General features: G+C 42.5%; 1 protein-coding gene and 1 pseudogene across 1 annotated transcript; one reads left to right on the top strand and one right to left on the bottom strand.

Moving 5' to 3' along the window:
* Positions 1-1472: 1472 nt before the first annotated feature.
* Positions 1473-2061, bottom strand: LOC136144696 (transmembrane protein 126A pseudogene; annotated as a pseudogene).
* Positions 2062-6668: 4607 nt separating this feature from the next.
* Positions 6669-18316, top strand: ABRA (actin binding Rho activating protein). Its single transcript, XM_065903000.1, has 2 exons — positions 6669-7358; positions 16358-18316. The coding sequence occupies exons 1-2, from the start codon at positions 6703-6705 to the stop codon at positions 16833-16835; spliced, it is 1134 nt and encodes a 377-aa protein (XP_065759072.1). The 5' UTR covers positions 6669-6702; the 3' UTR covers positions 16836-18316.
* The last annotated feature ends 8738 nt before the right edge of the window (positions 18317-27054 follow it).

Genomic DNA, 27054 nt, shown 5'->3' with positions numbered 1-27054 from the left:
AGACAGACAAGACTGAGCATGGTGATTTGTCTCTTATCACCCTTGAAGTTTATAAAAGACTTCAGATTACATTACTAATTCTTACACCAAGTCCAGGACAAAGAAGATTTATACAGGTAGAAACAGCAAAAATTAAATGAATCATCTCAGCACAGGCAAAGCTTCTCCTCTGTATGCACTCTTGTTCAATCATACATCTTCCAAACTAGGAAGAAAAAGGTTTCCGCAGTTGCAATTCCAGATTCATCCAAACTACAAAGGAAAGGAGTAAAAAGTAAAGGCAAATGATAGCAAGCTTTGACTATGAGGCTAAGACCTTTTAACTTTTCCTGGACGGTATTGGGAAGCGGTTAGAGTGTTTTGATCAGCTGAGTGAGACATGAATTGAGTTTTAAGGTAAACAAGGGAGATGTGTACAGATGGATTTGCATAGAACAAAATGAGAAGTGAAATATATTAAGGAGCTATCGCACTAATTAAGTGGGGGATGGTCAGATCAAACCAGGTGTTGATTTCATTTTACTTTCACTGAACTGTAGGTTGACTCTACTACTAAAAGATCAGAGCAATTAGAAACATTATACTTTAATTGGTATTGTCAGTTCAGGGTGTTATTCAATTTAATGAGATACACTTCTGAATTGTGCAGTTTGGAGTTAATAGATTAAGCATGAATTGAACCAAGTTAGCGTTAATAACATAGTGAAGACCGAACAACTATTATTCAAAGAAGAATGAATTTAGTCATAATAACAAGGCCAGTTTCTGAGACACCACCATTTATACTTAATATCATAAGCATTTATGTGTTTGTTTCCTAAATAAACCAATGTGGCTATAGTTTGATCAAGGTTTTTGTGACGTGTGTCCTCTAAAGTTTTCTTTGGTCTCTGGCAATGTATGTATTGTTTATGATGTAAAAGTTTATGCAGTGTTATAAGTACGTACTGAGGTTTGATGTGTTGCCTGTGAATCAAGCTCATTTATTTAGAAGGTGGCATCATTTGCCTCAGTAAGAGGGTAAAGAACATTGCGAACCACTTCCACGTGGCGTTCTCATGCAGTGTATCGGGCACCGTGTTAATTGCTTCACAAACAATCTCATATGAACACACAAACAGTGCTGGGGAAAGTCATGTTTCTGCCATTTTCAGAAAAGGCAACTGAGTCTCAGAGAAGTCAACTTTCCAGGTACACAGATCCTGAATGGAGATCCAGAATGCAAAACCAGTCTGTCTGAACCCATACCGGGGCTACGGGGCACCACACCCTCGAGACCTGCATGTCGAGTGTCTCCTGGCCCCCGCAGCCTCTAGAAGCTAGCAGCAGGGTTGTCAGCCCTGATGGTGGGTTAGCTTCCCTACCCAAGCAAGGCCTGTCTCCAGAGACAGCTCGGTGCCAGTTTCCCTCCCCCTCCCCCACCCCCCCCCCCCCCCCACAATTTTATCCTTGAGTACAGATTTGCTCAACAATCACTGAACTTCTAGGATAGGTTCAGGTAACCAAAAAGTCTTTATCAGTAGTTTCTATTGTCTCAACCAAAGTATACTGCAAACCCAGGCTGGAGCCAAATGGGAAATAACATCTTTCTAAAGATAGGCTTAGAAATCCTCATCTAATCATTTAAGATGTTTCCTTTCTCAGGTAGCCCAGGCTGAGTTACACCTGGTTGCTAGGCCACCATTCACAGGGTTAGCCAAGAAAATAGGATACAGGCCACCAAAAACAAGCCCACCCCATCTGCCTCATGTTACGGCACAGGTTTCACAATGCAAATCACCAGTATTCAAAGGAAAACTAACAGAACTCTGTAAGATACACACGCCATCAAAAGTGGGATCACTGCCATTGGTGAGGCAGCAGCTACAGGAGCCTGTGCCACATGCAAGATACATCGAAAAAGACTAGCTGCTATTGGGCCACAGAGAGCAGCATTAAGTCCAATATATGCTGTTCCGTTTCAAGCAGATTCCTTTCTGCTTCTGGAAGCTGGTTAATTTTTCTGGTTATGATAGCTGTTAAGTTCTCCTTAACGGTATCATCTGCTTCATGGGTTTCCATTTATTGCAACCCTTTTCCCAGAATGCCAGTACCTTACTAGCTCTCCTCTCAGCAGTCGCTGCCTCCTCTGGTCTTCAAAGCCACCACGAGGGTTCCCTCTGCCCTTTGTGCTCCTGGGTGTAGCCATTTTGACTTCGCTCTAGTTTTCAAAGCTTCACAGGTCATCCTAATATGCTTAAGACCTTAATGTGATCCTCAGTGATTGGAAACCACTGAGCTCCATATTCCAGGAGTTTCCAGGAAGGCACTTGCGCGCAAGTCTTTGGTAATTACTACCAAGTAACTGAGACCTCATCTGACCCCCGACCAGGCTGAGGGAAACCTTTCTGACATTGCCTTAAAGGCCTCACTATAAATTACCTTAAAATAAAACACTATAAATAAGCGCTCCCTTTGCAGCCTCCAGTCCCTACCAGTCACCCCACTTGACCCTCCCACCTGAAGATGCACCCTGACCGGGGTTCAGTATCACTCCTGTCCTAGGTCACACAGAATTATCTAAGGAGCTTTAATTCTCTAACTCCACAGCTCGACCTCAAGATGATAACAATAGCTGCTCATCAAGCTTGCACGTGGGTGTTCAGTGCTTCACGTGTGTGACTCTTAATTCTCACACCGACTCTGTGAGGTAGATTCTCTGATACTCATGAAAAAACTGAATCTTGAAAAAATTAGATAACATGCTAACCTGCAGTCTGGATTTTCACCTGGTCCTTACCCAACCACAGGGTTCATGTTCTCAGCTCCCTCACTGCTCCACGTCTCCACGTAGACGCCCCAGCGCTTCTGCAACTCCAGAGGGAAACTCCTTCTCACCACAAATCCTCCCCATCTCCAGTCCTTTCCCAGCTAATGCCACCTCCTCACACCTGTCACTCAAACTGAAGCTTCTAGATCATTCCCCGACACCCATGGCAGCTAGTGAGTCTGCTGTGACCCTCAATGTATCCCAGACCTTCTTCCCTTCTTTCAGATCCTTCTCTAAGAACCATCCTTTATGGTTCCTTCCAAGATTATTTTCATAACCCCTGTAGACAATGTCCCTAATCCTAGTCTAGTCTTTTTCAAATCTACACCCCACTTCGCCAGTTTTTGATTTGACCATTTGGTAATGTGAATTTGATATCACATTGAGGTTTTATTTTTTTTAATGATGCAATGAGTCTCATTTGATAAAATACTGATTCCTTAGCAAGGCATTCTTCAAAATATAGCTCCAACTTATTTCTCAAATGCACCCTGGCCTCTTGTCCTTACCCCATAAATACTGTATGTTCTTCTCTAAAGTTCAAAAACTGGGGGCACACAGAATCTGGTCCAAGAACTGTGTAGGTTCACTTTGTACTATATTGTGTGTGTTAATCATCACCATGTAAAGAATTCTTCACCATGTGAAGAATTGGGAGAGTGCATGTAAAAACCCAGATGTCTTCTCTTGAGACATTACTTTGCCAGTTTCCCATGGCCTCACACCCACAGCTGTGCTCCAACCCAACTTCGCTCATGTGTTAAATGACCTGTGTGATCCTCCAGGCGTTTGAGGTTATGGCTCTATGCTGGGCATGAGAAGGTCTCAAGGCACACCATAACTTCATAACTTTGTTCACAGCACTCCTTCAGGTTGGAGTGCCCTTTCTCCCCCTGGTAAAGTTTTATTTTGAGGGGCTCAGATAAAGGACCACCATTTCTGTGAAGTCTTCCCAATAAAATCATTCACCTGTGCTCAATAAAGCTTTCTATTTCTAATGTTTAGTTGCTCAGTCATGTCTGACTCTTTATGACCACATGAACTATAGCCCACCAGGCTCCCCTGTCCATGGGGTTCTTCAGGCAAGAATGCTGGAGTGGGTTGCCAATTCCTTATGTAGGGGATCTTCTAACTCAGGGACTGAACCTGCATCTCCTGCACTGGCAGGTGGATTCTTTACCACTGAGCCCACCCGAGAAGCCCCATTTCTAAGGCAGCTCTCCCCAAACTGTTAAAGGCAGTTGTATGCACAACTCTCTTCTGGCTAGACGGGAAGACCTTGAAAGTAAGTTCTGCTTTGATCAGTTTCACACCCTTCCTCACACCAACCACCATCAGGCCTCACCCTTATATTCTTTCCATGAGTACTGAGTTAAATAAATTCAGTTGAAATCAAAAGTCCTTTTTTGATGTCCATTAAAGTCTTTTCATTCCCACTTTTCTGTAACTAAACTAGAAAAGGACTTATTTATTTACATAGAAAGGATCAATGAAACTATTACTTCATATGAGCTTTGGGCAAATGTGGGTTTCTAAAGTTTCTTTAGTAAGATTATATCGCTGGTGATGATAGCTGACTTTACCTGATTTCTAAGCATATCATGAAGAGAAGTGTATAAATATTAACTCCCTCCTTTCCCTAGTATCGCCCATATCATCAAATAATAATATTTTTTATAAAACACATTCACACTACAAATTTCTTAGGTGGTAAATAATTAATCAGGTCTACATCTTCACCTAGTTTCTAATCTCATGTCTCATAGGAAACTCACAATGTAAACTACTTAGTACGCTATATCTTTGTCTTTTTTTATAGTCATTTCTTTTATACCTTCTTTTAAAGTAGAAGAATATTGAACTCAAGAATCTAGATCTAGGTTGTAGGGAAGGAATGCCCAAAGTAGACATGAGGAGGAAAGCGATTTTACACTCTTTTCTGAAGAAGCATAAATGAAGAACCACAGGAATGAAGGACCACAGTTGCCGTGGAAGTAAAATCTCAGAAGGAATAACCAGATTCTTTTAGGAGTTCCCTGGTTTTTGCCAAGACTATCTGCTGACAGCTGTAAGCCCCAGGCAGCCAGCTGCAATGCCCATTAATATGTGAAAGACTATTAACATTTTGCTGTTTTCATTCTCCCCCTTTAAGAAGTGAATATGGAACAGGTGTGGACAGGGAAGCAGAAAAGTTCCTTTGAGAGTGATAAATCAGCCTGATCCTGGGTTGAGTGCATGGATGTCTCTGAGGATCCCCATTCCTTTCCCAAGGCAATCCAAGTGGGTGAAGGGAACCTAATAGGAACCAAACAGCCTGCAGTGTGTCTACATTCCAAGAAAGAATGCCAGAAGTTTCAGACTCAGATCGAAATCTTTGTCATAGTTTTCTCTTCATGTGATCCAATTTCCTCTTAATTAATCAACTGGGATTTTGTCTCTGCATTGTTGGACCACAGTTAACATTACCAGATGCTGTTGAACTCTGAAAACATCTGACAGATTTCTAGATAGAGTATTAAGTCATCTTCCCAATTGTCTTAATCTTAGGAGGTAGGTGACCTACAGGATGAAAAACTGACAACATTTTAAAAAATAAATTTGTCTCAGTTTCAGAAGTAATTACAGTTCTTACCTTTTTTAATGCTCTTGGACAGCAATCTTCAGTTAGTGTGTTTAACTGCATGTCAAGATTGGAGGAAAGTATAAAAATCTATAGAACTGTGGTATGAAAAAAAATTCTACTTGTCTTACTTTAAGAAATACTCAATGCTGACCCCTGTGCATTTTTATCTGGTTTAGGACATGTCCTAGATAGTTCTTTCTCTGTACAAATGACCATCTATCCAGTCCTATTAAAAAAAAAACAAAAAACAAACAAACAAAAAAAACAACTATATTCCAGTCTTTGCTCTCAGAAATGAAAGCATGGCTTTTTCTGCAAGAACCTAAAGTTATGCCAAGGAAGTTTGTGTTATTAAAAACAGCCAAGTGAGGCTTGTTTCTGATAACATTTACTTACTTTGTCTTTAAATAGTCTTATTTAACAAAACATTTGAAAAGATTTGTTGTAATAGTCTCTGAAGTTCATTGTGTGTGTAGGTCTCAATTTAAAGATTTTTTTTAAAAAGTAATTGGACCAAAATTTTGACTGTTGTCTTGTGTATTAATATGACTTGTATATAAAGTAATTCAAACTTGGAATTAGAATACTAGGCCTTTTTCTCCCTTCTTATCTGGGTCTCGGTTTTCTCATCTGGTAAATGGAGCTTGGATGAGATGACCTCTAAGGTCTACATCAAATAGAGCTGAAGACAAAAGAAAGAGGCAGTAGGATGCCTTTGAGGAGTAAGGATGAAAAGAGGCACATGCTTTGCATCAGACATCTGGGTTCCAGTCTTAGATATTATTAGCTATAGGAAGTTATGTGTCACTGTATTCAGCCATAAAATGGGACTAATTAAAGCTGTATTGAGGACTGCTGGGGTTTCAATGGAAATAAGACTAATATGTTCCCAGCACAACTTGTACACGTATTTTATGCTCCTATAAATGGTAGGACCATATTTTAAGGTCAAGAAAAACTTAAGGCTGAGCACATGATCGGATCTAGTAGTTTCCACTCTGGCACTTGGAGAAGAAAGGGCAGGATCCTATCACTGTCCTTTACCAAGACAGACGTCCCTCTGCTGCGATGAAACTGGAGCCGTCAGGGTTTAAAAAAAGCGCACCGTCAGGGGGAAGGCACCGCATCTTGGCAAGAGGAGCTTAACATAGTTTCCACGGTCACCAAACCCTCTTCCCACCCCACACCCCGCTTCTATTTAAATCCCGGGCCCTCCACCGGTCCGCACGCATTTTAGCCAGCACCCAGGCTCTCAGCAGAGAAGGGTGGCATGGCTCCGGGAGAAAAGGAAAGGGGCGACGGGCCGGCCAAGAGTGCCCTCCGGAAGGTGCGCACAGCCACCCTGGTTATCACGTTAGCCCGAGGCTGGCAGCAGTGGGCCAACGAAAACAGCACCAGGCAGGCCCAGGAGCCGGCAGGCTGGATGCCAGGGGGCACCCAGGACCCACCGGACACTTCCGGACCAGCGACAGACGCCCCCACCCACTGGAAAGCTCAGAGGGCCCCAAAGCCCTCCTCCCCGGAGCCAGAGGGCTGTGGAGAAGATGCGCACGGCTCAGAGGAAGCCACCGCGGTTTCTCCTATCAAAAGGAAAGAGGTGACCAAGACGGTGGTCAGCAAGGCTTACGAGAGAGGAGGCGACCTGGGCCACCTCAGCCACCGGTACGAGCAGGAGGGCGGCCCGCCGGAGAGCGCCGTGGACAGGCTCCTCCGCAGCCGCGGCTCCCCCACGCGGAGGAGGAAGTGTGCCCGGCTGGTGACCGAGCTGACCAGAGGCTGGAGGGCCGTGGAGCGGGAGGAGCCCCAGTGCCGGAGCGACAGCGTGGACACGGAGGACAGTGGCTACGGAGGCGAGGCGGACGAGAGGCCGGAGCCGGCTGGAGAGCAGGAGGCCGCGGCCAGGATCAAACGCCCCTTGGCCTCCCAGTAAGTGAGCGCGTCGCTCAGCTCCTCGCCGCGCCTGCCGCGCGCCAGCAGCCGAGGGGTCCCAGAGGGCAGGGAAGCCCTGCCCGAGTCGGGGCGAGACTCCCGACAGGGCTGGCAGCCGGGGCTCGGCGAAGGCTCGCCCCTGGGCTGAGAGGCCGGTGCCCGGTTCATGGACCTCCGGGCCAAGGGCTCGCCCCCTTGGTTTCTCCCCTCTGTTCTGAACCCTCAGGGTTTAGCCACAACAGAGATGAAGCCACTGGAGACGGGTGTCTGCTACCGGTTAATGTTTGAAGTCAGGGCTAGAATGAGAAAGGATTGGCTACATTTTTTCTGCAGGAAAAAAAGTATTTCCTGCTAGACTGAGGGGAGAGACCTTTCCCTTGTCTCAAATCAGTGTATGTAATATTATCAAGAGACACATCTACCCAAACAGTGCCCATGGAACACAGATTTCTGTGAGCCTGGACACAGGCGGGAGGCTGCTGTCTGTCTGGAGAACCACCTCTGAAGTGAGACAGACCCAAGTTCAAATCCCAGCTCTGCCCTGGCTCTAATTAAGGATACTGTGGTACACTTGAAAGTTGCTAAGATAATAGCTCTTAAATGTTCTCATCACACACACACACACACACACACACACACAAAATAGCCAATTATTCTTCTAAACCCATTTCCTCCTTTGTAAAATGATGGCAACAATAAATTCCGTTTTGAGAGAAGCAGATGAGATTAAAGCTGCCAAGAACTTAGCACAGTGCCTGCACATAAGCTCACTATATGGAAGTTATTACTCCTCATAGACAGCTTATTATTTAGCAATTCTTCAAACTTTCAGTAAGTTTTTTCCATTTATAAACAAAGGCAGAAATGCTATTAAAGCCAGGCAATTAAAATATCACAATGCTTATGTGCTGTGTATGCGTGATAAGTTGCTTCAGTCGTGTCTGACTCTTTGTGACCCCATGTGTTTCTGGGGTCCTGGACCCCAGGCTCCTCTGTCCATGGGATTCTCCAGGCAAGAATACTGGAGTGGGTTGCCACGCCCTCCTCCAGGGAATCTTCTTGACCCAGGGATCGAATCTGAGTCTCTTATGTCTCTTGCATTGGCAGGCGGGTTTTTTTTACCACCAGCGCCACCTGGGAAGCACACTCCTAAAGCAGTTAAATGTATACACACACACCAATACACGCACACACATGGACTCAAACTGATACATTTATTCTGACAAGAAACACATGCTTTATTTCAAGACAGTAACTCTCCCTCCACAGAACAGAAAGTCAGAATTTCTCACTCTACAACCACAGGATATCAGAATATGGGGAACATCTCAGATGTGATGAAAAGCTTACAAGCTGACTCCCTCTGGGAACAGTTATATGTGAAGGTGTGCTTTTCAACTTTTATGGAACAATCAGTAAAGAACAAAACTGGGAACTTTATTTGACAAAAAGTTGCCTTACAGTTTGTGACCTTAAAGATGTTTTGAAAGAATTAGCACTATTATGGGCTTCCCAGAGAGCTTCTGAGGTGGCACAGTAGTAAAGAATCTGCCTGCCAATGCAGGAGACTTGGGTTTGATCCTTGGTCCAGGAAGATCCCCTGGAGGAATGCATGGCAACCCACTCCAGTATTCTTGCCTGGAGAATCCCATGGACAGAGGAGCCCGGTGGGCTGCAGTCTGTGGGGTCACGGAGTCAGACACGACTGAGTGACTAACACACACACACACACGTAGTATTTTACCTGCTTTGTCCTTTGAACTCTCACAATGAGGTTGGTGATATCTCATTTTAGGGATGAGAGCACTGAAGCTCAGAGGGAAAGTTCACTCAGCAAGTCAGCGATCTGAGACATGCGTGCCCATCTCCAAATGCCCCGCTTTGAAACCAGACATGGTGCCACTTCTCACTCAGCACCTTGAGGATACACTCAGAGATTTGGATTTGTGCTTTGCTTACAGTCACATAGAAATTCATAATCAGAAATCACTATTATAGCAGATCATATGGAACCATAGTCCAAATTTTAGCCTTGTGGATTTAGGAGGTATGTATGCTAGAAAATGAAATAATAGAACCCAACAGAATAAAAACTGAGGGTAGCACAATTAAGATGTTCCTGTCAGTGTCTTTTGAATTGGCCGAGGGTAGGGAGATGACAGCTGGGACCAGTCTCCAACACATGTTCTCTCCTTTGGCACCTAAGAATTTTTCATATGTTTATTTATTTAATCCTCACAACATTCTCATGGGATAGGCATAATCATTATCTTTATTGGATAGATAGGAACATGAGACAAAGAAATATTAAGGAATTTGTATAAGACTGTACTGCCCATGGGATTCAAACCCAGGCACTCTGGACCCAGACCCCACCTTCTTGACCACTACTCTATAAACTGTCTCACCTGAAAGTGGGAACGTGCATACTGGACCCTTCTCATGGTTCCCCCAAACATACCTTCTCTGTGCTAGAGAGGGACACAGGCTTTGAATCAGAGACAATTAGATTTGGAATACTGGTTACTTGGGCAAATCCTAAAGTTTCTTCATTCTCATCTAAAACAAAAAATAGCTGTGATAATCCATAGAGTTATTTTGGTATCAATTATGTAAAGTGATGGGCCCAGAGTTGTGCTCTGTATAATGCAAGGGGCCAGCCCTGGTCATCTCAGCACTACAAGATACTAGGAGACTGGCTGTCAGGGTTTGGGGAAGGGAATAGGGCTTCCCTTGTGGCTCAGTGAGTAAAGATTCTGCCTGCAATGCAGGAGACCCGGGATCCATCCCCGGATCAGGAAGATCCCCTGGAGGAGGGCATGGCAATCCACTCCAGTATTCTTGCCTGGGAAATCCCATGGACAAGAAGAGCTTGGTGGGCTACAGTCCATGGGTCACAGGAGTTGAACATGATTGAGTGACTAAACCTATATACTTACCTATGGGAGTGAAATCCCTCCCTTGCTTCTTTTGGGTTCCTCTCCCTCAGGCTTAGAGTGCGCAGGGTACCAGAAATGTTGTCTGCAGCAACAGCAGCTCTGAGGGTCAGCAGTAATGCGAGCGGGAAGCTACAGCAGAAACCTGATGGGATGCTCACATACTGCCGGAGACATGATCGTGGCACCGCTGACTAAGCCTATATGAGAGGGGGTTTGTTCACTTATTTTTAATTCTAAGCACCATTCTTTCCCCATATCCACTAAAAGGGAGAAAATGATGTGTCATGGATTTTAAGCAGAAAGAGTTTTCTGGGTGGTCCAATGGATAACAGAGACAAACAACTCAGGTTTGATAAAAAATAGAAATATTTCTTACCAAAAGAATTTTACTAACTGGGGCTTTACTGTGAAAATGATTCCCATTTTATGCTTTATTTTTAAAATAGTCTTTTGATTTCATAGCTATGTGACTTGTTTGGTCCAGGTCCTTTAGACAAAGCAACTTTTATCTGTCCCCCATTACAGTAATGGCCCAATATTACATAGTGTATTACATACAGTAATGGCACAATATTAAAATGAAAGTCATGCATCCACCCTCTCCTCCAAGGTCTATTCAGTAAAAATGAAATGGTTGAGCATGAGGGGGTGTTTTATAGAAAAGGGAACTGAACACAGAAATGTATCCACGTCAGACAGCCTGTAAGTGATGCTCTCAGGAAGTGATGCCAGAGCTTGCGTTCTTCCCAACCCAGGAATCGAGCCCAGGTCTCCTGCCTTGCATGCAGATTCTCTACCATCTGAGCCACCAGGGACAGATGACTTTACTCCTAGAGCTTGTGTTCTTAACCACTGTGTTAGAGTCATCTCTCAGCAGAGAACAGACTCAACAAATCAAATGGAGATCCAAGCCTCACCTCTGTTATAGAATCCCAGGAAAACTCCCAAAGTGTAATGTTTTGGTGCAACTATATTAAAGATATTTGCTAGAAACGAAGGGGAAAGTATGGCCTTCTAGGATTTGCCCCAGTTCTAGAGCTTGGAATCCTTCCATGGACTCAGGACGGTTACCAGTCTGCAAGGAGCAGAGCAGCAAGCACAGGCCTGGTTCCCACACCTGGCTGATAACAGAATGAAGAGCACAGTTGTGAATGCACAGTCATCCTGCTTCTGATAAATGTGACCCTGTGGATGTCACGCTCCCATTAACCAAACTCGCTCTATACTTCCTATGAGAAGAGTAAGCACAGCAGTGCACACAGGAGCAGATTCTCCCCAGAAATTCCCCGAGACATCGGAAATGTGGCAGAAGTTCTTGGCTTTACTGACAGAGAAGCGTTTTACCCTAAGATATGAGCACAGTGCCAGTCTTTGAATATCGCTTTGCTTTCTATGAATTTATACTAGGTCATCTTTCTAAAACTCAATCGGAACTATCATTCACATTTTACTTGAAAATTTAAAAAATAGGACAAACTGGTGTATTGATTCCTACATTCAATGGTCAAGGAGATGCTCAGGGTCTGAGACTTACTAATCCTGATTTAAACCTGATCCTTTCAGACTTTTTAAAAATTGAAAATATGAAAGTAATACAGAACATGTACAAGATAGATAAAATTAAATATTCATTAAAGTATATTTCCTTCTAGTACATTTTAAGCAACCCAATTTTCTAATTCTTGCTTAAAGGACCAGTTCTTTCACTTTCCTTCTCTTCTATTATTGGAAATTATAGTTTGACTATATAACAAATGGACATTAAAATTTAGAAGATGCTCTTTTAGATGTTTCTCTTCTTCATAGCATTATTACCTCACCAAACCGGACCCTTATCCCAAACAACATAGAATTTCAACACTCAGGGAATTAAAGTTACTAGTTAAAAGAAAAAAATATATATCATCAAAGAATGAGACCCATATAATATGCAGTTTAAGCAAATTATCTCTGGATACTAATTTGAATATTTTTCAATTCTGTGCTTCCTCTAAGTTATAAAATCAATACAGTTGACTCTTAACGACATGGGTTTGAGCTGTGTGAGTCCACTTATAAGTGGATTTTTTTTTTTCAATAGATGCATATTAGAGTATTGCTCAACCTGTACTGGTTGAATTCATGGATGTGGAAACATGGATACAGTGTAACTGTAGAAGGTGAAAGTCACTCAGTCGTGTCCCGACTCTTTGTGACCCCATGGACTATATATATAGTACACAGAATTCTCCGGGTCAGAATACTGGAGTGGGTAGCCTTTCCCTTCTCCAGGGAATCTTCCCAACCCAGGGATCGAACACAGGTCTCCCGCATTGCAGGCAGATTCTTTACCAGCTGAGCCACTAGGAAAGCAACTGTAGAGTTATACTCAAATTTTCAAGTGCCGGAAGTATCCAAGCCCCCCACCCGCATACATAGTTCCCCAGAACAAGCAGGTGCAGATCCTGTAGTTCTGTAGTGTGTGTGCGCGCACGCTCAGTCACTTCATTCGTGTCGGACCCTTTGCAACTCTATGGATTGTACCCTGCCAGGCTCCTCTGTCCATGGGATCCTCCAGGCAAGAATACTGGAGTGGGTTGCCATGCCATCCTCCAGGAAATCTTCTCAAATGGAACTTGAAGTTCTCCTGCATTGGCAGGCGGGTTCTTAACCACCAGCACCACCTGGAAGCCTGGTACTTTAGTATTTACTATGAAAAAATGTCCACATGTAAGTGGACCCATGGAGTTCAAACCTGTGTTGTTCAAGGGTCAACAGTAATACCAGCAGAAAGAATTTTGAAAAAAATTTTTTTAAAAGCCAACTGTCTCTAGACTAACATAATTACAGTTGTGCACGTACTCTTGATTTCTTCAACCTGGTGCATATACACATTTTACATAGTTAAAATTGTAGCATGTGCTCAAATCTGTTTTATTCTGTTTACTTTTATGAATGTCTTTTAGTGATTATTCACCATTCTTTTTCATTCCTGAATATTCAGTTAGCACTTAGAAGAGTGTCCGGGACTTCCCTGGTTGTCCAGTGGTTAAGAATCCACCTGCCAATGCAGGGAGACGGGTTTGATCCCTGGTCCAGGAAGATTTCATGTGCTCTGGGGCAACTGAGCCCGTGTGCCACAACTAGCGAAGCCCGCGCGCCCTAGAGCCTGTGCTCCACAAGAGATGCCACCACAATAAGCCCACGCACCACAGCTAGAGAGTAGCCCCACTTGCTACAACTAGAGAAAACCCTCACGTAACAACAAAGACCCAGCAAAGCCACAGAAATATAAACTAATTTTGAAAAACATGTGACTGGTGCACAGTAGGTGTCATACATACTTTAATAAAGGATGGAGGCAATGTTCAAAGTGCCCAGAAGTTCCTTAAAGGGAGGATGTATTATGTTCTATACTATAGGACAGAGCCGCAGTCGGTGCTCAGGAGACAAAAAGAATGAATTAATGAATCATGCTGGTTTTTTTTGCTGCCTTCTGAGATGTACAAGTCTCTTCTCCAGCAAGCTGTTCCAGCCTCGAATCTGATATGAGCTTTGGGTTCTGCCAGCATGACACCGGGCTTGTTATTGAAGGCTGTGTCTGCCATGGATTGCCATCATTCCAAGGGGACTAGGTATTTACTCTCGTTTGATCATGAGATCTAGCAGCCCACACTCTGGGCAGCTGAACAGGGACAGTCTGTGGAGACACAGATGAAGACAAGGACCAGCAGGGCTGAGGAAAATGCATTTCCCTCAGGGCAGTGGAGTTCCTAGCACTTGTCCATACATATGTGTGCGCTCAGTTGGGTCCAGCTGTTTGCAACTCCATGGGCTCTAGCCTGCGAGGCTCCTCTGCCAATGGGATTTCTCAGGCAAGAATACTACAGTGTGCGGCCATTTCCTCCTCCAGGAGATCTTCCCACCCAGGGATGGAGTCCTGTCTCCTGCAGCTCCTGCCTTGGCTTGCAGATCCTTTATCACTGGGCTACCTGGGAAGCCCTTCCATACATATGTGATATTTTAAAGCTGTAAAAATTGTATAAACAGTTTTTGAATGCTGATTTTCCCCAATTAACTTGGTCATATACTTTTGTCTGTGTGTTTACAAAGAATAGTAGTGTTATATGCAGCAGTGTACTCCTAGTTTAAATTCTATTATGATAGTGAAACTGAATGCAGCAAGCTAGGGACACAAAGGATGGGAATTAATGAAAGTTCGCCATCTAGTGGCTGTCAGTCCTCTTCGACAAATAATACAAGTATGTATGCCTCCCTACCCATATCTGTTAGTTTCCTGTATTTGAATGATCAAATTTTAGGAAATGAATTTGGATGGTGAGGAACACCCACATCTGACTTGTTCCTGGGTTTTTTGACCAGCAAATTATGAGAGTTCGGGGGAGGGGGGTATTGGATTCACGCATGCCACTCACATGTGTGTGTGTGTGTGTGTGTGTGCTTACTCACTTGGTCATGTCCAACTCTTTGCAACCCCGTGGACTGTAGCCACATAAGCAATTTGAGCTCTACCCTACATCTCCAATTCCAAAGCTTACAGACATGAAGCCACTTGCTGTTGGGGAGAAGGATGGGTGAGTCACTTGTGGGGATGAGGAATACAGATTTCTGACTTTTATATAGTCCAAGAGTTCATGCTTTATTTATAAGATTGGAGCTAGAGAGATGACAGGAAAGTCTGTTAAAGACAAACTTTGCTGTTTTTAAATTAGGTCTATACTCGCCAATGATGGTTTTTAATAAGAAATTCATTCCAGGCTGCAAAGGCAGACCCACACATTTGAGACACAACTCATCTACTTTTTATACACTGTCCTGGCAGGCTGGGCGGCACCATCACATAGCGGAGAGAGCACGGTCTTTGGCCTCAGATATTTGGGGTCTGAATCCCACCTCTTCCGCTGGCCTGGGGCAGCATTTCACAGTAGTTATACACAGGCTCTGGAGTTGGCTTTACTTTGGTTTGAATCCTAGCTCCATCATTTAACAACTTCGTGATCGAAAGTTACTTAACCCTTCTGCCCTCACTTGCCTCATCTGTGAAATGAGATTAATGGTACCTATCTCATAAAATGGTTGTAGAAATATTAGTGGAAAGTGTTTAGAAGAATGTCAGCACACAGTATTCAATAAATGCTACTATTGCTAGCTAGTGACTCTTATTTATACAACTAGATATTTCAAAATTTGTGGTACATCATAGATATGAGCATAGATATGCTTCATCAAAAATACATATTTAAAACTCTATACATGGCAAAGGTGGCATCAAAGGAGACACAGACATAAAGAATAGACTTTTGGAAACTGAGAGAAAGAGAGGGTGGGATTATTGAGAGAATAGCATTGAAACATATATATCACCATACATACAGTGGATAGCCAATGGGAATTTGCTGTTTATGATGCAGGGCACCCAAAGGTGGTGCCCTGTGACAACCTGGAGGGTTGGGGGTGGGGAGGGATGTGGGAGGGGGTCCGGGAGGGAGGGAGGGGCCGCATGTATGTCTATGGCTGATTCGTGTTGATGTGTGGCAATAACCGTCACAATATTGTAAAGTAATTACCCTCCAATTAAAATAAATAATTTAAAAATATACACAAGTGAATAGTACAAAGTATGTGGCTGATAAAAACCTTATTTTGGGCAAATAACTTTTTTGAAGTCCTGTATAAAGTGCATTCCCTTAACACACTGATATGATTCCAGTTCTAAATGTTACTAACCTGCAAGTCTGAACTATACATATTTGCATTACCTTTGTGTAAGGAAGTTTTTCCTTGAAATAGAGTTTAATATCATCATTTTATGGGGCTTAAATCATTATTGTTACTCAGAGAAAAGAATCTAGGACCTTATCTCAAACTCAGAACGATAGTGGCATTGTCTATGACTTTTCTTCTTCCATCTCTTGTTTTTTTTGAATTGTTTACATGTGTTTTATAATGAAAAATTTATAGATTTACATTAAGATGCATATGTATAAGAAGTAAAGTAGAAAGCAACTCTTGTTAAATTATGAATATCTTGATTTTTTTACCCTCTCTCTCTTTTAGGGCAAACAGGTTCACAGAGAAGCTCAGCTGCAAAGCCCAGCGGAAATACAGTCAGGTGGGCAACCTGAAAGGGAGATGGCAACAGTGGGCTGATGAACATATCCAATCCCAGAAGCTCAATCCTTTCAGTGAAGAGTTTGATTATGAGTTGGCCATGTCTACCCGCCTGCACAAAGGAGACGAAGGCTACGGCCGTCCCAAGGAAGGAACCAAAACTGCCGAACGGGCCAAGAGAGCCGAGGAACACATCTACAGAGAAATCCTGGACATGTGTTTCATCATCCGCTCGATGGCTCGCCACAGACGGGACGGCAAGATCCAGGTCACCTTTGGGGATCTCTTCGAAAGATATGTCCGTATTTCAGATAAAGTCGTGGGCATTCTCATGCGTGCCAGGAAGCACGGACTGGTTGACTTTGAAGGAGAGATGTTATGGCAAGGCCGGGATGACCATGTTGTGATTACCCTACTTGAGTGAACTTTCAACCACAAAAGCCAAACCTGACCCACTCTTGTCTTAATGCTAAAATGTAAGAAAGTAAAGTAAATAGTAACTGCTAAATAAGTTACTAAATATTAAAAAATTTTTTTACATAAATAACTTTTGAGCACTCTATTTCTGAGGGAGTATGAAGATTGAGGAAGCACACCCAAAGCATTTCAGAAAGCACGCTAAGGATTATTTGTACATATTAAGTATTTAAAATTCCACTTACCCTTTGGGCAAAGATACTTGGCTATTCTTTGCAAAGTTGCTATAGATATTAATGTAAATAATTATATCTAAGATGAATTTGGGTAAATATCATCAAACCGTATTATGTTATATCATTGTTCAGGAAAGAAAAAGCATTCCATTAATTTTGGCAAAACTAAACTGAAAATTTTCTAAGCAGCCTGACTTTGTTCTGTTATTTTTATCATAGCATCACTTACAAAATAAGCACATAAATAAAAAGTTGTATTCAACTAAGACACTGAAATTGATGAAATTGCTCTGTGGTCTTGGAATTTAATAGGTTTCCAACAGAAGTTAGCCATCCTTCTCTGATGTGATTTGGGCAAATCATATGAAAACAGGCATCGCTGGTGGTCATAGAACCAGCAGAGAAAGCAGTTCTGTTCACCTTCTCTATGAAAGTAAAGCAGAGGTGAGAGATTTAGATTTCTCTGCCTTTGCAGGACTGCTTGGGGAAATTTATTTTTTTCTTAAAACCTTAATGAGTCATGCTGTCTACATTTACCTCAGTACACATCAAAAGTAGAAAAACAGAAAATGCTACAATAAGCTGGAATGTTGAGTGTAGAAGAATCTGAGTCATGGGTAGATCAGACACAAACTTGAGACATTTTAATCAAGTCATTTTACTGTTTCATTTTACTTTGTGCTCTAAGAAATGTTTTTGCAAATACCGGAAAGTCTAAAAACAGCAATATTAGTCCAGCCAAAGTGAAAAAAGTATAGTTTAAAGATGACAACGAAATTTATTTTGCACTAATCTGTTCCTTGTCAATTTTTCTCGATTAGATTTAGTGTGCCTTATATAATTCTAAAAAAAAGTTGAATAAAATGTGAGATTACAATTCTTATGAAATTCAATGAAAGTTACTAAATGATAGCACTTTGGTATTATATACAGAAATTAATGTCAAAGTATAATCCTGCAAAATAATAGGTGCTCCTAACTATAAATTGTTAGGCTTAATACAAAGTATGGATTAAAGTACCATAGGAGTTATCTTTGCTTTCATATATTATTCTCTTTCAAACTGAAAGTTTCAATATCTTCTTAAAGAGGAAAGTTTGTATATTTTTGTTTTCATAATAGATTTGTCAAATTACATATTACTAACATTTCCAAGTAGAATTTCACATAAGATGTAAACTTTTATCATAACAGTGAAACCTATGTCAAAAGCTTAAAACATGGCACAAGAATAAAACATACTTTTGTTTTATGTTCTTGTTTTTGTAATACTATTTTAAAGTATATTCCACAATATTACTCTCTGGTGTTTGAAATACAAAAAAAAATACAGAATTACAGAGTGCAACTCGGGTTACTTCTAGAATCAATCAGTAGAATATTTAGACAAAGGCCTCATATTCAGCTCTGGACAATTAACAGCTTAGACAAGCATTAATGCAGATCATTCAAAGTTCAGTTTGTCTGAATTAGCAGATGGAATTTTTTTTTTCATTTATTTTTATTAGTTTAAAAGTCTTCTGCTCAGAAAGCTTACATTAACATTTCTGCATCAGGCGTGACTATAAAATCAGAACGTTTCTTAGAGGCAAATGCCTACTATATAACAGATTTTTATGTTAAAAAAAATTTATGGCAGGAAAAATAGTTGACAAACTAAAGACTTTTAGACAAAAAATGATAGGTAGAACTCAAGTGGCAAACATGCTAAAGAAAATCCTCATATTTTCATAGTCACCAAAATTGCAAATGAAATGTGCTTTGTGTGCAAAATTGCTTAGTTGTGTCCGAGTCTTTGCAACACTATGGACCGCGGCCCACCAGGTACCTCTGCCCAGGCAAGAATACTGCAGCGAGTGGCCGTGCCGTCCTTCAGGGGTTCCTCCCAACCCAGGGATTGAACCCATGTCTCTTGGGTCTCCTGCATTCCAGGCAGATTCTTTACCACTGAGCCTACATAAGGCATATATACTATCAATAGTTTATCTCTGATGATTCTAAATTCCCAATAACAGGTAGTACACAATTGGTTTCCAAATTTTCAGGATTTTCTTTTTCCAAAATTTCAATCATATGTTTAAAGAGTTTGGGGCTACTGCAATGTACTTTTTTTTTTTAAACCTTTTTGGTATGTTCCTCCATACATTTGATGCCTTTTAATTTCTATAACTTGAAGTTTTATAACTTCCTGATTCCCAAGTTCCCCTTCTTATCACTCTGCCCACTTAAATCAACCCTGGTGGCTCAGATGGTAAAGAACTCACCTGCAATGCAAGAGACCCTGGTTCAATCACTGGGTTGGGAAGATCCCCTGGCAAAAGAAATGGCTACCCAATCCATAGTCCTGCCTGGAGAGTTCCATGGACAGATAAGCCTGGCAGGCTATAGTCCATGGGATTGCATAGAGACAAGACTGAGTGACTTTCATTTCTCACTTATATCAACAGGAGGGAAGTTTCACATTTTGGATTTTCTTCCTCTCCCACACTGTTGGAAAATGAGGCTGCACTGATAAATTTACTTCTGCTTTTACTTTCCCTTCCCAAATTCAAGTTCCTTTAAAAAAAAAACTACTATCAACAGATATTTCAGTTACTGTTTCTTATATAAGAATATTTCTTTGTAAAGTTGTATTTTGTTTCAATGGAAACTCATGCTTGAAGTATCACTCTACTAAGTCACCATTTTCAGGGATTATAGGAGAAGCAGGGGACCATTTGGCCCATCAACCCTGAATGTTCATTGGAAGGACTGATACTGATACTGAAGCCAAAGCTCCAATACTTTGACCACCTGATGGGAAGGGCCGGCTCATTTGAAAAGACCCTGATGCTAGGAAATATTGAAGGCAAAAGGAAAAGAGGGCGGCAGAGGATGAGATGGTTAGATAGCATCACAGACTCAATGGATATGTATTAGAGCAAATTCCTGGAGATAGAGGACAGGGAAGCCTGCAGTTCATGGGGTCGCAGAGTCAGCCATGACTTAGTGACTGAACAGTAACAATGCAGATGCCTCCTAGAGTGCACATTTTCATTCCTAGTACCCAGCATATTTCTCAGCACACTGTTAAGAACACAATATCTGCTTAAGAATTTAATTTATAAAGGTACTGTATGACCTAGCCTCTTAGCCTAGAGGTTTTCAGAGCACTGTGGTCCACTTACCATCATTCCAATGTTACTGCAAGCAGGCAGGTAGCTAGGTATGAGAAGAGAAATGGGGGCAGGGGCCAAGTGGCAAGAAACCAAGACTCTTATGCGTGTTGGCAGGGGTGGGGGGTGGGGGGGGAGTGGTGGTGGTGCATAGGCAGACAAATGCAGGCAGGAAACTTCAGAGCAACAGGAAATCACATATTTTGGGTGATAAGGGTCTGAGAATGGTGGGGAAAGGTGGACTCCCCTGCATTCAAATATAACCTTTTGCTCTATAAGATTAACCTTACAGCTAAGCACTTATCACTCACCAATACCATGATACTTCTGATTTTGGCTAAATAACCACAAAAACTCCTCCTCCCCTTGGGAAAATCGAGCTGGGATGAAAATCCGGGAAGATGACCCCCAAACTCCTTCCCCAGTGAATATTCCATCCCTTCATTTGTCAACTACAAATTGGTCTTTGCCAAGGGCATTTGCCATCTGCCTCTGCAGGGATTGAATCTTGACTTGCTGCAGCTATTGACCTTCAACATGCCCTGAAGGCAGTTCAGGCTGAAAACAGGAATGAGAGGCTTTTTGCTCCAGGAAAACTGGTGCAGTTAGAAGATAGAGTAGAAGAACATGAGCTCATTTTCTGTGAGAACACCAAAATCACAACTAGCTGCTGAACAACGATCAATAGGACGATGTTGGAACCCACCAAAAAAAGATACCCCATATCCAAGGGCAAAGGGGAAGCCCCAATAAAATGGTAGTGAAACCGTTTACCTCAGCTTGGGACTGGAACCCACAAGGATGGGACTCGAACCCAGCCAAAACCCACTGTACCTGGTTTCCGGACCTAATGATGCTCGGTTCTTGATGTCTCATCGCTGAAAGAATTCAGTGAGAGACAAAGTGATAGGTAAGAAGTGGATTTATTCAGATAGAAGCACACTCCAGAGTGGGGGCCATCACAGAGGGTGAACTTGGTGGCCGTGAAATGTGGCATAGTTAGTTTTTATAGCCTGGGTAATTTCATATGCTAATGAGTTGGGGGACTATTCCAACTGTTTTGGGGAAGGGGCAGAGATTTCCTGGATTTAGGCCACAGCCCACTCCTTGGCCTTTTAACCGTGCCTGGGAACTGTCATGGCACCTCTGGGTGTGTCATTTCACTTGCTGACTCAGGATCAAGGTCTAGTCTTGTCTGTCATCTTGGTCCCATTTGATGCTAATCAGTTTGTGCCCCTTTCACAAAATATGTCATTCTTTCAAAAGCTGTGCCCTGCCCCTTTCCCTCCTGTTACGATAGGAGGGGTACAATCACATTTACAATCAAACTTCATACTCTTAGAGATGTTTGGCAGGCAGAAACAAAACCTTGCGGTCACCAGGACCCAGTGAAAGGTGCAGTGACCTGCCGCGGAGACAGGGGCTCTGGCGGCAGCAGTTCTGAGAGGTGCAGCAGGTGGAGGCAAGAGTCCTCTTGGAGGAGGTTGCCATTAGCTCCCCCATAGACCCGCCAGGTGTGCCATGCAAAACCGGAGAACAATCATACCAAAGAAGTTCTCGCACTCGTGCCAAAGTTCTAGGCCCCACAACAGACTTTCCAATCTGGGGATCTGGCAAAACAACAGAATTACCAGGGAATCTGACTCTGAAGGTCAGCGGGATTTCATTACAGAGCTTCCAGAGGACTGAGGGAAACAGAGACTTCTGGAGGATGCAAACAAAGTCTATTCCAAGAAAGAAGCAGGGACCCTTTTATGAGCCCAATCCTTATATCTTCTCATAGCTAGAAAAGCACTAAATCCCTTCATGGTGACGTTAGCTCCTTACAACTAGCAGAGAACCTCGTAAAGATTAAGCGTTTTATTGCATGAATGCCCCCTTTACCAAAATCACATATATTGGCCTCCCCCCACCACCCCTCCACACACCTTTCTCTGGAGCAGTTCCTCAGAGCTATCTGAGGTGCCGTCTCTTGGGCTGCAATCCTTATTTTACCCTAAATAAAACAGCTCACCTTTCATGTTGTGGATTTTTTTAGTTAACCATTTGTAGACACCTGCTAACTGGCTTGCCAAAGACACCCAGCTCCTTACCAGACTGCCTGCTCCCTTGCTCTCTCTGAAAGTGTATCCTTACTTAAGTAAACTTTTATTTTACTTTCTTAACCTCTCTCTTTTGTCTCTGAATTCTTTCATAACAAAGAAAAACCTTAAAACTCTTTGGGAATACCAACAAGGATTATCTTATGGCACTGTGAACCCAGATTTAGGGATCATCCCTGTCTCTTCACACAAAAACAACCTGTCTCTAACAGAACAACATCGCACTGACTTTTTGACCAAGAAATTCCAGTCCTGCAAGCAGCCAGCCCCCACTTTTGGTAACAATAGGATACACTTTTATCACTGATCTACTGAGACAGAGAAAAAAATATTCTCCAAGTTATTCACTTCTTCTCTTGGAAAGAAACCAGCCTGAATTAGGTCATAAGTAGTTACTGCTTACCTCTGACGAGGAGGAAAACTTAGTGCACCCTCTTCAAAGCCCTGAATTGTTTGCTTCAGCATCTCAGGGAACAGAGAATTTCAGAGGTGCTGCTTAAAGGCAACCCACTCCAGTGTCCTTGCCTGGAAAATCTGATGGACAGAGGAGCCTGGTGGGCTGCAGTCCATGGGGTCGCAAAGTCGGGCACAACAGAGCGACTCACACACTAAAAGACTGATCTGCATTCCACGGGCATCACCTGCTGCTTGTTAGAAATGCAAACAAGGAGTCGCTCAGCGCTGCAGAGGTTTCAAGTTTCAGCACACTGAAAAGTCACCTGGAAAGCTTGCTAAGGATCCCTGGGTGCACCCAGGAGATTTTATGTCTGGGATGGGGCCCAAGAATTGGCTTTTCTAACAAGTTCCAAGGTGGTGCGACTATGGCTTTTATTCTTTAGACCACATTAGAGCGAAACAGGGAGAATTTGTCACTTTTTCAGGTTTTAACCTTTATCTTCTGACATAAAGCTCAGCTGCTTTCAGTTGTAGGTAACAGAAACTGGTTTATATAACTAAGGGAATTTATTTCCTCACACAAAGTGTAGTTTAGAGGTTGGAGGCCTTCAGCTGTTGCCAATTATGTTGCCAACTACCTGGTTCTTTCCAAGTAAATGACCTCTTTCAGAATATAACTGAAAACTGTGAAGCTATCATGTGTGGCCATACATACCAACTAATCACTGCTCCTCACATTTATCTTCAACCCTACCCGTAGAGCATTTTTAGCACATTTGGAAGGAAAGTTATGACCAACCTAGATAGCGTATTAGAAAGCAGAGTCATTACTTTGCCAACAAAGGTCCATCTAGTCAAGGCTATGGTTTTTCCAGTGGTCATGTATGGATATGAGTTGGCTGTGAAGAAAGTTGAGCGCCAAAAAATTGATGCTTTTGAACTGTGGTGTTGGAGAAGATTCTTGAGAGTCCCTTGGACCTGCAAGGAGATCCAACCAGTCCATCCTAAAAGAGATAAGACCTGGGTGTTCATTGGAAGGACTGATGCTGAAGCTGAAACTCCAATACTTTGGCCACCTCATGCAAAGAGTTAACTCATTGGAAAAGACCCTGATGCTGGGAGGGATTGGGGGCAGGAGGAGAAGGGGACAACAGAGGATGAGATGACTGGATGGCGTCACTGACTCGATGGACGTGAGTTTGATTAAACTCCAGGAGTTGGTGATGGACAGGGAGGCCTGATGTGCTGCGATTCATGGGGTTGCAAAGAGTCGGACATGACTGAGCGACTGAACTGACTGAGGGCTTCAAGAAAAAATGTTAATCTCTGTCCTTCCTCCTCTTTGAGGATGTCTATTATTTCGACACAAAACAATTTTTTTCCTCCATTTTCACAACATTTTGCCATACCAGAATAACTCCTTTGTACTGTGTAGAGTGTGAAGAACAGACACACATGGTCTTTTTTTTTTTTTTTTTAAAGCTTTAAAGTCTAGCTCAGACGACTTTCTAAGTTTTCTTCACCCTCTCCCCAAACCAGCTTAGGAATCCTTGCTACCCCAGTCTTTCCTCTTACACAAGGTATTGTGTATGTATACTAAATGCTATGTATATAAAATAATAAGTATAAAGTAGGCTTGATAGTGTAGAAATGTTACCTGAAAACTGGGTTTGCTGTAAGATACAACCAAGTCAAATTGCATAAGACTTATTACTTGCTCTAAGTAAGCAGAACACTAGGGATCTTTTCCAAAACAGTGTCTCTCTGAACAGCAAAACTGGGGCACTTTAAGCTATTGGTACAGGCATATTCATGAAGGGGCTTGGATGGTAGACAGAGTTCAAACTTTAGTTGACTAAAATGAGGGTCAGAAAAGGTCAACATCATTATCCCTTAGATTCCAGTTGATCTAGTTGTTGGGATCTAAGTTTTGCAAACCAGCTCAAGACAGTGCTTTAGGCTAGCTTTAACCATTGACTTCCTTGGTGGCTCAGATGGTAAAGCGTCTGCTTACAATGCAGGAGACCTGGGTTCAATCCCTGGGTTAGGAAGATCTCCAGGATGAGGAAATGGCAACCCACTCCAGTATTCTTGCCTGGGAAATCCCATGGATGGAGAAGCCTGGTAGGCTATGGTCCATGGGGTTGCAAAGAGTTGGACACGACTGAGTGACTTCATTTTACTTTCACTTTAATCATTGACAGAGAACTAGCAGTCTTTACTACTGCTATCTTTGCTCTTGTTCTTTCTCTTGCCTGGTAATGGTTTTGTTTCACATTTTTTTGTCCCCTTAAATCCATTTATTACTGAGATCTGTTCAACGTCAAGCACTGTGGCCAGGCTTGATCACAAAATAGCTTAGGCCAAAAATAGCTTATGTCAAGAAAGCCATGCCTGGTTCTTTTTCTCCCTACCCCATCTGCTTAGAGAGATAAGTGAGGGAAAATGTCAGTGTGGCTACAAAGGCCATGGGTTACCGCAATATGGATCAGGGTCTGCTCAACTGATCTTGGTAGGATACTCTCATTTAAAAATATGAAACATATGTGGTAATGAAGATTGAGGACACAAAAATCCCATATAAGAAATATTATAGACTTCCCCAGTGGCTCAGTGGTAAACAATCTGCCTGCCGATGTGGAGGACATGGGTTCGACCCTTGGTCTGGGATGATGCCACATGCCACAGAGAAACTAAGCTGCAACTACTGAGTTCCTGTGTTGCAACTACTGAAGACTGTGAGCTCTAGAGGCCATGCTCCAAAATAAGAGAAGTCACTGCAACAAGCTTGTGTGCCGCTGAAGCCCAGGAACAGCAACGAAGACCCAGAACCACCAAAATTAAAATTTAAAAGAAGTTTCCATCCATTTTAAAAAGGGAAAAAATCACATTAAACCTAAATCTTAAAATATTTGATGGTGTCTTAAAAAATCATTATTTTTTAATAGTACTCTTCTGCCTTGGAATAGTTAACTACATTGCTATTTCTCCATGTAAGTAAAAAGAAAAGAAAAAGCCATGAAGTCCTGAGAGGACATGTCTTCACTTGAATAAATCCTCTGAAGAGTACAGAGTTGATTTTTAACTCCATTTAAGCTATTTGTTACACAGATGGTCTTTTCTTCTTCCATTCAGCCTGGTAAAGCCTTGTCAAAGAAAAGATAAAATTTCCAATCCTAAAATTTCCTTTCAAGGTACAACTCAATACGAAAGCACAAATAGATAACACATTGTGTAATATTTTTAATTGTAAAATAATGCAATAAAACAATACATACAGGAAAATAGTTGAAAAAAGTATGGTACCTCCACAAGGATGCAGCTCTAAAAAAATAAGTAAAAAGTAGGGTGCAGGGAGATGAAGATGGCAGAATAGAAAGCTGAGCTCACCTCCATCCCAGGAATGCATCAAAAGCACACACGGAGCAACTCTTTCTGAAAACAAACTGGAGACTGGTAGAAAGGCTATTCTACAACCAAGGCTCTAAAGGAAGATCCACATAGAGTCAGGTAGGAGGGGAAGAGAAGCTGTCATGTCAACAGCTGCACCCTGAGCAGGAAACACACAGGGGAGGGGAAAAGTCACAGGCTCGGGGATCCTGGCTAGGGACGGAGGGCTTGAAACACGCCCCCCCCAGAGCTGGAGTCCAATGCTGGGAAGGCGAGTCCTCTTACATGACTTAATCAGAGGGGTGTAAGAACTGAGACTCTGCTAGCGGAGCCTGCTAGTGACGCCTGCTTACTCCCAGGAACAAAGGCAGAGGAAGTAGACTGGAAACACCCAAGGCTCTGGCTGGTTGTGACCACTCCAGTGCATGACCCGGCCCACGCTGGGCACCCGCATCACTCCCTCTTGCTCTGGTGCAACTGCTTCTAGTAATGTCACCCCAGCAGCAATAAGTGAAGTATATTCAAATTTCAAAACATCATTCTCCTTAAGAGGAAACACATCTAACTGGAAGAAATGGCTGATTTTAGGATTGGGTTACAGAAAGTACAGGTAAGTCTGAAACATCTTGCTGTACCAAAAGTAAGCAAGTGCTCAAGAAGATGGAGAAACATACAGAAGTCAGTAAGATGGGTTCCCACTGGTTAAACCTAGGACAGAAATAGATTATTTGATGCACTGAATTGAAAAAAGCAAAGAACAAATCCATCAATCCATCTTCTCTCGTTCTGCCTCATGTCTGGAAATTCTTTTCCAACCCGCGCACAAACCATGACAATAACAACATAATTTTCAAATGATGGAGAAACAAAAGTTCTTCCTTACAGTAAACCCTAACAAACAAATGTGCTGGGAATAAAAGAATTAGAAAAATCATCATTTTGTAATC

This window comes from Muntiacus reevesi, chromosome 12, assembly GCF_963930625.1.
Source record: "Muntiacus reevesi chromosome 12, mMunRee1.1, whole genome shotgun sequence".
Taxonomy (NCBI): Eukaryota; Metazoa; Chordata; class Mammalia; order Artiodactyla; family Cervidae; genus Muntiacus; species Muntiacus reevesi.
Note: the sequence above shows the minus strand (reverse complement) of the source record. Positions and strands in the feature narration are given on the sequence as shown.